At 42.9% G+C, this 12,070-nt stretch overlaps 1 protein-coding gene across 1 annotated transcript; it reads left to right on the top strand.

Moving 5' to 3' along the window:
• The first annotated feature begins 2,956 nt into the window (after positions 1–2,956).
• Positions 2,957–7,723, top strand: tbxta (T-box transcription factor Ta). The gene is given in 9 exon segments (XM_049026149.1): positions 2,957–3,311; positions 3,904–4,168; positions 4,492–4,626; positions 4,730–4,791; positions 4,965–5,026; positions 5,360–5,530; positions 6,290–6,413; positions 6,560–6,701; positions 6,703–7,723. Coding segments are annotated over 9 exon segments (1,263 nt in total). The 5' UTR covers positions 2,957–3,126; the 3' UTR covers positions 6,820–7,723.
• The last annotated feature ends 4,347 nt before the right edge of the window (positions 7,724–12,070 follow it).

Genomic DNA, 12,070 nt, shown 5'->3' with positions numbered 1-12,070 from the left:
ACTGCGGTAACCAGCAGAAAGTCAGGTTGGTTGTTAGGTAAACATGAGCCCTGAGTTTGGGATTCATTAACAAAGCAAATGTAAGTGAATGCAAAGCTAATATGAAAAGTACAAGAAAGGCAAATAACAATCTCAGGCAGTAGATTCACTGCCAAAGATACTTATTTCATGTTCATATTTGTCTACACATTGTTTGCACTGATGTGTTTAAAACTGAGCTGGTGTTTCTGATCTAAACAGGAAAATTTGCAAATATTACACTTTAATAGTGAGCAAACTGCAGATTCCTCACTCTGAAGGCAGTGAGGAGATAGTTTAAGGTTAACAAACACAACCAAAATCACAAAGAATGAGACGTGTGATACGGTGATACCAAAACCATCCCCATGCCCCTTATTAGGACGCAGGGTTTCCGAGCAGCTGAGGGCTCTGTCTGGCTGCCATACCGAGACAGCGGCTGTTTGCCACGAGCCTCCCCCGCTGTGGACTCTCCCCCACTTCCCGGAGCTGATTCGTTCCCTTCTTTTTGTTTACTCATTTAGGCCAGAGTAGTCCACTGGAAAATATGCTACATCTAATAACAGCCCCCTTTGTGAAATACCAGACCTCTGTAATATTTTGCACCTAAGTGTCTATATGCTGCAGCCTGAGAGAAGCAGCCAAGCTGAACTCTCCCAAAACCAGAAATACTGTGGAGAGTGAGGGAGGTGGCATCCTATGCTGTGCGCGAATCTATATACTACACAGAGTGAGTGAGGAGGTATCCTGTACTGTGCGCTAATCTGCATACTACACAGAGTGAGCAAGGAGGCATCCTGTGCTGTGTGCAAATCTACATACTACACAGAGTGAGTGAGGAGGTATCCTGTACTGTGCGCTAATCTGCATACTACACAGAGTGAGTGAGGAGGCATCCTGTGCTGTATGCTAATCTGCATACTATAACAGAGTGAGCGAGGAGGTATCCTGTACTGTGCGCTAATTTGCATACTACACAGAGTGAGTGAGGAGGTATCCTGTACTGTGCTCTAATCTGCATACTACACAGAGTGAGCAGGGAGGCATCTTGTGCTGTGTGCTAATCTGCAGTCAGGAAATCAGTTCTGAAGTTTAACCCAAACTCTGAATGTTATTTTCTCAAAATCGATTAATTTGTTTTGGTGCCTACTTGAAGTACAACAATGTCAAGTATGATTGAATGCCATTATAACTTTGGTTTACTAGTAATGACTTTTATAGACATCTGTAATTCATCAGCAACAAAACACAAATATATTAATAATTACTGGGACCGTTAAATACTTATTTTTACCACAGTACAGCTCAATATATTCTGAAAATTCTTCATTTTAAATATCACATAATCTAGAATGTAATATCGCCTTAAGACAGTCTTTATTAAGAGTTTAATTTCTTGATATTTTGCTTGAGTTATGCGACAGTCTGAAGCCTAGAAATGACATCAGCTAAGGCTAAATGAATATCATTGTCACATAGAAAAATATTGCTACAAAATGGCAGATTTTTCCCATCTGTCATCCAATATGTGGTGCCCATCTCTGGTCTACGATATTAACTTAAATGACGTTTGACTCTGTGGGAGACGAGGACATGGGTGGGGAATGTCCCCTGTAAGCAGCCGACGTCAGCTCGTTTCGGGCTTCAAAACAAAAAGAGGCTGTACGTGCCGTATAAAAGCAGATCACTGCTACCTTTCCGGGATGTAAAGGTGTGAGAAGCTTCTTTTTACAGCCCCTTGCAGTGGAGGCGCAGGAAATGCGTCGTTAAAGCCAGTCATGCCTCATGGTTCATCAAAAAAAGTTTAAGAAGACAGAAAAGGGGGAAAAACATTGCATTTTGTTCCCAAATCAAGAAGTCATTAAGGTGCTTGCATGCACAGAACTAATTTCAGTCCATATTTAAACAAAGGTTCTCCTGTCAAAAGATGTGTACGCCAGCACAGGGGCGAGCAGTTGGTGTTGCCCTTTACTAGACAGACCACAGCCCCGTGTGCCTTTTCTGAAATCTGTGGTTCTGTCTTCTACTTAATTCTTCTGACCCATTCAGAAGCCGTGAGACTCTTTGTTTGAAGGTTGTTAATGTGACTAGACCTAGAAATAAAATGGTATGGGACACTGACAAACATGAATCTCAAATTTGGTGGCACTGATTTATGTGAAATACAGATTCATTTCTGTTGTTTTTTTTAAGATTATAGGTGTTTAACAATAATTTTACACAAAAAAAGTAATTATAAGTAATTATGTCTATTTAGGGAAACATGAGATCTATCATTTTAATTCATATTAAAATTGTGTGTAACTGCTCAACAGAACATAACGTTTATTGTCAAATCACATTTTCGATTCTTAAATAAAAAAACAAAGGCCATAAAATTCTTAGGTTGAGCTGTACGTGTATTGAAATTAACGAATTTTACATCATAAGATGTAAAAAAAAATCTAATTATGGGGAAACGTCATGACAAAGATTCTTCAATATTTCAGTATTGGATACACAGCACTGTTTCCAATAGTTCGCAGACAGGAGCGAATCCCTGTTCGTCTATTGAACGACGCTCAGGGTTTTTTTTCCAGTAACGTGTGTCGGTTTTCCAAAAGAAACAGCACATGACCCGGACAGAAGTACACTCGTTTAAAATAAATTAATTGTTGTGACCTTTTACAATGTAGGTTGCTTGATATATGTTATAATTATATTTTTCTTTTTCAATTTACATGGCTAAACAAGTCAATCAGCATTCAACAATCGTGAAATAAGAAATTACTTTTTTTGGCTATCTATCAAGGACTGTCGGTTGATAATAGTTATCATATAATCGGTGTTTCTGAGAATGGCATCTATTTAAATCTCTTTAAGTATCTGGTCATTACCAAAAGTAACGGTTTGGTCGACATGAGTCAACAAAACGTAGGGGGGGTCCACTCTTTACAGGTCGACCACCCATGTGATGGGGCGGGGCCTATAGCTGTAGGCCCCGCCCATTTTACACACGTGGATCTCGAGTGGGCCTTTAAACACGCACTAACCGCTGAAGTGGAGTGATTACTGCCAGTCGAGGATTGTTCAACTGTTCCAACGAACCTGTTTCAGTCCGCATACGAGATGAGTTCCTCCAGTACCGATCAATGCATCGACCATCTCCTAAGTGCGGTGGAGAGCGAATTTCAGAAGGGCAGCGAGAAGGGCGACGCTTCGGAGAGGGATATTAAACTGGGCCTAGAAGATGGGGAGCTGTGGACAAAATTTAAAGAATTGACCAACGAAATGATCGTGACTAAGACTGGCAGGTAGGTTTCTGATTTCTCCAGGGACAGCTGTACAGTTACAATGTGCTGATATTAACTTATTAAGCGTTCTGTAAATCACTTTAACATGTAGTATTTAAAGTTAGAGAACAAATAGATTGATTCCACTGGAATAAGAAGTTGTAACGAATTTAAGCCTAGCATAATTCACATAACTTCCCAGATAGAAGTCATATGTTGAAATGACATTGATTCTATAGCAGACAAAAAGGCTGAAACAACGTTGATCTTCAATGTTTTACTTTATATCAACATTGAATCAAGGTTTTGCCACCATCAATTTTTCAATATTGAAAATCTGACCAAAAATCAGTTCAGTTTCAACGCTGATAAATTATCACTGACCATAATTCAACGTATTTAACTATAATTCAGCGTTGAAACAATAACGTGATGTTATCTGTGTAATCTGTAAATGTTTAAGAATCAGATATAATAATTGAGTTAAATATTATAGCGTTACATCCTTTGCATAAACTGTTCTGTAATTGAAAGTCATATAGCACGTAAAATTTTTGATAATCACTTAGTATTGTAACTTCTGTAATTCATTCACATGTTATCTTATTTTCAGGCGCATGTTCCCCGTGCTTAGAGTAAATGTGTCTGGCCTTGATCCCAATGCGATGTATTCCGTCCTGCTGGATTTCGTGGCGGCCGACAGCAATCGGTGGAAATATGTTAACGGAGAGTGGGTTCCAGGAGGAAAACCCGAACCCCAGAGTCCGAGCTGCGTCTACATCCACCCAGACTCACCCAATTTCGGAGCGCACTGGATGAAAGCTCCTGTCTCCTTCAGCAAAGTCAAATTGTCTAATAAACTCAACGGGGGAGGACAGGTAAGGCGGTTGTATTTGTTTACATCCTGCCGTGACCTTTGTGTTATATGCGACGTGCGCATTTATATGCTAATTGACATTACAGCTAGTAGGCGGTGAGTCTCATTCATACTCTTTCGACGGGCTTTACTGAAGCCGCAAGTCGAAGCTCCTCATTGATCGGATTGTAATCAGACGGGATTGGATAGATATCGGTTTCCTAAATATAACTTTTTAATTATGATATTTGAAACAAATTATTTTAAAAGATAACGTGACGTTTTGCCCACCACGGTCAGTAATAATTATCACACCGTAACGCGTGCCTGTGCCTCGTTTGTCAGATAATGCTGAACTCCTTGCACAAGTACGAGCCCCGCATCCACATCGTGAAAGTCGGGGGGATTCAGAAGATGATCAGTAGTCAATCATTTCCCGAGACGCAGTTCATCGCAGTCACTGCTTATCAGAACGAGGAGGTGAGTGTTGCCTTAGATTTTTCACTTCACTTGGCAGAACTAAGACATTATCTTCCTAAGGGTTCAAACAAAGTTTTTGACTTTCTCTGCAACTTTCTCCAAGATCACAGCACTGAAGATCAAGCACAACCCATTTGCTAAAGCTTTCCTGGATGCTAAGGAGAGGTGAGACATACTTTAATTGCCCAGAGGACCTCATGCTAAATGAGCACCACCTTCCTCTCACAATTCAGCTTAAACTTCTGCTTAGGAGGACGGTCATAGCACACTTATCTGTTTTGCTGCCATGGTGGAAGCGAGTGGACTAACTTATGCGTTTTATGTGCCTTGATTGACAGAAGTGACCACAAGGATGTGTCTGAGCACAGCGGCGATAGTCAGCAGTCTGGATACTCACAGCGTAAGCTGCCACATGACCTGCGTGCCCCTCCCCCCCCCACCCTGGAGACACTCCTCAGAGCTATAAAACCACTCGCACTTCTCTCATGTTCAGGCGAAGTAGTCCATGGTTGATCAACTTTCAGAAATTATTCTGCATAAGTATATTAAATGTCTTTTTTGGTGGACTTGCATGTAATGCTTTAGCATGTCGGGCAGCTTGGGGCAGTTGTAGATGACCCAGGTACCCTGCTGCTGTCGTGTGTTTGGCGTGTGCTGCAGACCCCTGTGCCTTAGTGAAATTCAAACCTGCCCCCCACTCCCCATTATTAACAGCTTTGTTTTTGCCTTGCAGTCAGTGGCTGGTTTCTGTCTGGAAACGGCTCCATCTGCCCCAGTAGCAGCCCTCCTCAGTTCAGCGGTGGCCCCCTCCCTTCTGGCTCCTACTGTGAGCGCTACTCTGGCCTGCGGGCCCAGCGGGCCTCCCCCTACCCCAGTCATTACTCTCACCGCAACACCAGCACCAGTAAGGGCCCTTTCGCCTTTCCTCTGTTGGTGCTCGCATTTTGCTCGCTGATTGTCAGCCGGGATAAACGGCAAATTGTGCACTTAGCCTGGTCCATATCGCCAGCTCCTTTTTTTTTTTTTTTTTTCTTTCGGTTATTAGTTATCTATTATTCGTTATAATACGGTTCCTTCTATTCAGCTGAATGCTAAAATGGTGATGAGAAATGTGGGCTAACCCCTACCAGGAGTTTGGTGTTCTTGATTGGCAGGCAGCTGGGAGAGAGCAAAAATGTGGACTGTCTGGGGGGTCCCCAGTGGACTGGGTTGGGAAACAAGGATTTAGATGATTTTGGATTTAATGCCACTCTAGGCCTAACTGAAAATAAGTATGTAGTAGGTGTTCTCTGTTAATCAGAAAAAGCTTTATTGATCCCAGGAGGACAATTGTTCATAATAATATTATTATTATTATTATTATTATTATTATTATTATTATTATTATTATTATTATTATTATCAACAACAACAATAATAATAATTATTATTATTATTAATCCTGCTACAATTAGACACCATTGTACACGATGAACACTATATAACTGGATGGAAAAAATATCACAAACAAATTTAAATACAATAAACAAAAATATAAAGGATAGAATAGATATCAAACTATAATATAAACTTTTGCTTTAGCATATTATAATTATTAATACAGATAAAGCATTGACTGAAATGGACTGTACAACAAACTCAGCCAAACGTCTTGTCTTTCCAGACAACTACATGGACAACGGCTCTACAAGCCTGTCTCCCCATGACGCCTGGCCCCCCCTGCAGATCCCCAACTCGGCCCCAATGGGCCCCCTGCCCCACACTGCCAATCCCACCACCAACGCCAGGTGAGAGTCGCCCCCCTTGCCTGCCAGGTGGCCTTAGGATGCAGGCCGATCGGTCGAAGCACGGCAAAAATGCCACTTGGTGATTTTGCACATTTATAGACACCTGGAAGCCTGTATGTAAAGTCTGCTGTGTGGCCTGTTTCCAGCCAGTACCCCAGCCTGTGGTCCGTGACTGGGGCGTCCCTGAGCCCCTCGAGCTCCACTGCGGGTGGCCTGACGTCTCAGTTCCTGCGTGGCTCGTCGGTGTCGTATTCTGGCCTGACGGGCTCGTCCCTTCCGGCCTCCTCAGCCCTCGTCCATGTACGACGCGGGACTGGCCGAGGTCGGTGCTGCCGACGCCCAGTTTGAGAGCTCCATCGCCCGACTCACCGCCTCTTGGACCACGCCCGTGGCACAGAGCTACTAAGCCGGCAAACTACGGGCCTTCCCTGGGAGTAATGGCACTTCCTCTCATTGAGCCCGCATGGGTGTGACACGGAGTGTTTTGTCTCTCAGAGGATGCCGCGTGTTTAGCGTGGACAGAGCGGACCTCCACCGCACACCCAGTCCGATCCAGAGTAAGCGGGACGGTCAGCTTCAGCAGGAGGCAGAGTAAGCAGGCTGCCAAAGAAACTGCCGTCTGGGCTCTCAGGCTCCACACACTCTGTCTCCGCAGCTGAAGACTCACTGAGGCCTTATTTGCATCGTGTCGTTCCGGATTACCTTAAACGAAGAGGTACTGCTTTAAATGCTGTGTGATTGGTCAGAGGGGCAGTCATTCTTGTTATCCCTCAAGGATTCCAAGATAGGATCACTGGAAACCCTCCTTAATTTGTGTTTAATAAAAGATGAAACTACTGTAGTTGAAGCTCTAGCCGTGTATGTAAGATTAACACAGATTAATTGATAGGCTTAAGATAAACCTAACTTGTTGTTTCATGAAAGATGTAACATGCCCGGTGGGTGCCAGTCTGAGCAGAGCAGACGTGTCACATTTGTGCAGAAAATCATTGCTTTTTATTCCAAAAGAACAAAACACAGATGTGTGTGTGTATGTATATATTTGTCTGCTTGTACCTGCATTGACCCTCTGTAAACCTTATTTATGTAATTTTAAAAGTAAATTATTTTTTCCTTTCAAAGCATGGTCGAGGTGATCTTTCCTGCTCTGTGTGTGTGTCCCTGCCTCCATCGCTTCACACACCATTTACTGCTTCTTTCAAGGTTTCTTTAAAAAAATAATTGAAAGCATTCCCTTCTGGACTGTCTGACACAAGGGATGCTGGGATGTGTACCATTGAAACAATTCATGAATAAACTTGTCAAATGTTTTTTCCAGTTCCTGTCCATCTATCAGTTTTCTGTTCCACTTCTGGTACTTGTCTCTACCTAATAATAAATGTAGTTTTACTTTTTATTCCAAGAATGCAAATGCTACTAAAGAAATCAGACCCAGTGGCTGCTTGGAAGCTGCTGGGAAGCTGCTGGGTCCCGCCAAAGCCCTGCTCTGTAAATGCTACTGCGCAAGCAGAGCCATAAATATCCCGTCATGTTCACAGAGAATGGGAACAGTGGACGTGAAATGTCTGTGTCTTTAAATGCATATAATATGTTGATGGTGTGTAACCTAATTCCCAAATAATCATTTTAAACTGCCACTAACCTTCCTTTTTGATCAACCACTACAAAGACTTTAGTCAATGTAAATTTTTTTTAATGTTCGTATTAATGCACAGAGCCCAAGTGATCAGATCATTCGTTTATGACTATTACAAAATATGGACAGAGGCAGTACCTGGAGTGATTTTGGCGGGGGTGGTGGGGGGGTTAAAGGCCTTTCTCAGGGCCCCGTTGGCGAGATCACTCTGCAAACCCTGAGATTTAAACAGGCAACCGTCCAGGTTTCCAGTCCCCTCAGCATTTCCAATCACCCCCCCTCCCCCCTCCCAAGGCCCAGGCAGCATGTGCTCAGCAGCAGACCCCAGTAGATGTGCTGCACTATGTACCCAGAACTTCACACATGCAAAGTGCCTGCTCAACCACTGAGCTGTGTCCCCCAAACTAAGAATAAAATGCACATTTTTATTTTTGACTCCTGACATGGTTTTTCAAACGTTTACATAGATTAATTAATCTGGATTATGAGACGCAGATATGGGGAAAATAATGTATGTTATTAGTATAGCAGTGACAGTAGAGATGAATTGGGTATAAGACTTACATTTCAGAACTGCACTGGTGATTGGGATAATAATTGCGCTATTATTAACTGAAATTCACCTGTCATGGTGGTGAGTGGTTCTGTGACAATACACAATAACACAACCAGACAATATAGTTTTTATTTCATTCTGTGGCAGAAGGCCAGTGTTTGGAAATACAAAAGCTAATGCCAATGACCCGAATACAGAAAATTCTATAAATATACTTAGATGCCTAGAATTCTACCTTGGACAGCTTGATTTAGCAATATTCATATTTCTGTTTGTTTTACTCAGAGAGATGAAAGAATCTTCCAGGCTTGCGGAAAGACCGTAAAAAGAGCATCACACTGTCTAGTGAATCTCAGCAAGGAACGGCTGCACAATTAATGTGACGAGATGATGTGTAGAGATTGCCAGCGCAGAAAAGCATGAGGGTCCATGTCAGTGGCACCCCCTTGTCAAAACTAGCAGGAGGGTGTCACACGCCACTTTCAAATTTACAATTTTGCGTCATCAATCCATCCATCTTCCAACAGCTTATCCAAGACGGGGGGGCTGGAGCCTATTCCAGCAGCACAGAGCACACTGCAGCCTGGACGGGACACACAGATGCACTTACTCACACATGTGGGAAATTGCGAGACTCCCATCGGCCTGGCTGTGTGTTTTTGGGTGGGGTGAACATGCTGATACACTTGCACGTCAGTGGCTCTCAGCCCCCCCCCCCCCCCCCCCCCCCCCCCCCCCCCGACCTCGCTCAGGATTAGCAGCAGCCACAGGAAGGGAAGCCAGTAAGGTGCATAAAGATATTTTCGAGTACCCTAAAATAATTCTGGTTTAATTTTTTTGGTCTGTGGATAATGCTTAGCAAAAGCACACCTGGGAAGAGATGGATCAAAGACATATTGTCTCAGATCAAGACTCTTTTTCCTCCATCATCCTTAAACTATATTTCAAATGATCCATTAAAGTATTGCAGCAGGCTCAGTGTGAGAGCTGACAGACTCATGGACATCTTCACGTATCTCAGCCTCTGTGAAGCCTTTAAAGTTCCACACACAGTACACAGTACTGTCCCCAAACCTGGCAGCATTCCAGCAGTTCCACAGGCCTGATTTAGATGCATTTTTTCTACAGATTATACTTTCAGATTCACAGTGATTGAAAACTGATGCTTTTCTTACTTTCTTTTCCAATTTAGTGTCTGTTAATAACAAACTTAGTTAACTTAGTTACTAAAATACACTGTTATTGTCTTGTTATATATGTCAAGCATTATTCATTAAAGACTGAATGACTGGAAAACGAACTAAACAAAAATCATTTAAATCTCTGACAACAGAATAGTAACTTTGGAGTAAGGTAATGGTAATGAATGATGTTGGGGGCGGGGGTGGGTGAAGCATTTTCTTTTTTGCTTGATACCCCCACACACCCTTGCTTCACCTCTGGAATCATCTATAAAATATCCATGTCCATATGTCTAAATCAGTGTTTCAAAAATCAGCAAATGACTCAAATAAGAGATGGGTAGCGCAAGTCTAGAGAGTAAAAATCCAGACCAACATTATGTTTCAACCAACCAGCTGAGTGCTCTGTGGCTCTGTACCCAACTGGTAGGTTGAGACAAAATCGTGGTTTGGACTTTTATTCTCTGGACCAGATTTACCCAACTCTAGGTAAGTTAGGGTAAGTTAAATTACATGATCAGACAGGGTTAATCTCATTATTTCCATTGGAATACGCAAATCAGGTAGTTAAAAATTTGATTTTGGCCAGCAACAGTGATGACTGGTGAAAAAAATTCTTGGTGGGGCTGACGTACCAATAGATTTCCCTTCCTAGTCCAGCCTTCAAATGAACAGTCAGAAAATGACAACAATTTCACAATCATAATTTAATTTCCTTAGTTGGCTGGGTGATATTTATTTCGGGCTTGCCGGATCCCAGTTCCTTAACGGGGATTTTTTTCCACCATCGTCCTTCTCGCAAAAGGGTAATTCAATAACAATCCCACCGAACTTGCTGTCGTCGTCGCCATCATCTCTCTCTGACTGACTGACCTGAGAGCGATCCAAAACTTTCACGGATTTTCTGTAGCAGCGCCCGAAAACTATTTAATTCGGCGATGCTGATAGGCGAAATCTTTATTATATTCGCCGAGCAACCATACATGATTGGCTATTTCGCTGCACTGCTGGGCCGCTTTGATGAGCGCCCAAGAAGAGAAATGATTGGTGGAAATCTGTCAGTGGAAATTCACTGATGAATGAGAGTCAGTTAGTAGAAATTAATGTTGTTTAAATAATTGAGATTGCATGTAGGCACACTATTAAGTAAAACTGACATTATGTATATTTTTATAGATTTTATAGCCCCCCCCCCCCCCTCATCTGGGAGGGGGGTGTCCGAGCGCCCCCTATGGGCCAGAAGGCATCAGTAGTTGATGTTTTGTTTGTAGTATTTGCCTTGGATGCCTGTGTAAGTTTGTCAGTCAGTCACCCAACAAGGATGTCAATTAAAGTGAAAGGCACACGCTCATCTTTGCCCAGGGCTAAAACCAGGAAATAAAAGCTGCAGGGTTTGTTTGCAGTCAAAGCGTACTTTGTTGCTTCAGGGTTAGAAGCAGATGCTCAGGACTTTGGCGCATATATCTGTGGGGAGAGTTAAACACACAATTCAGGCGCTCTGCCCCTCCTGGCTTGTGGCCACTATTTGCCCCCATTAATTGAGCCCGGAGGAGTCGGACTTTAAAAGTGCCTCAAATACGTTTTAGGAGAGCGATGCTGCCATGTGGCCGATGCGCAATCACTACTTGAAAGGCCAGGAGTTGAGTTGCACTCTTGTGCGGAAAGGTCAGGGAGATCGATCCTATCCAAGACAAACAAAAGTCAGGCCTACAGCTGTGCCCAGGTGGATTAGTGCAGTTTACTCTGGAGACATACTTCATGATATGATGAATTCTGCAACCAATAGTTACTGTTTGAGATTAATCACTTTCAATTCAATTGAATTCAATTCAATTTCTACAGCGCCTTTCGTTGTGTGTGCAGCTGAACCACACTGGATGAGGTCCTCAGGAAGCCAAATAGAATGTCACAGTACACCCTCACCACTGGGTATATTTTTCCCATTTTGGAAAAAGAAACACATGCTTATTGACAACACAGAAGGCTACACGTCCAGCTGCGTCTTTAGATTCAGCCAATTCCTGTTCAAATAAAGTCACCAAGAAGGTCAACTCATCTCCTCGGCGGTTCATGGAATAACTGAAAAACTACATTTTGATAAATGTTCCACAAATGCGGCAGTAAAACAAAAAAAAGCTGGAGACCGAATCCCTCATTTTTGCAAACCCAGACGCAACTATGGCTGTGATTCACCTTGTGAATCGTGAAGCTCTCCGGCTGCTTCGTAGTGGGAATGGGTCAGAGTGCTCTGATGTGACTCCACTGGTGTGGGTGGGGGGCGGGG

This window comes from Brienomyrus brachyistius, chromosome 9 (assembly GCF_023856365.1).
Source record: "Brienomyrus brachyistius isolate T26 chromosome 9, BBRACH_0.4, whole genome shotgun sequence".
Taxonomy (NCBI): Eukaryota; Metazoa; Chordata; class Actinopteri; order Osteoglossiformes; family Mormyridae; genus Brienomyrus; species Brienomyrus brachyistius.
The sequence above is the reverse complement of the archived record's forward strand: the minus strand, read 5'-3'. Positions and strand labels throughout refer to the sequence as shown.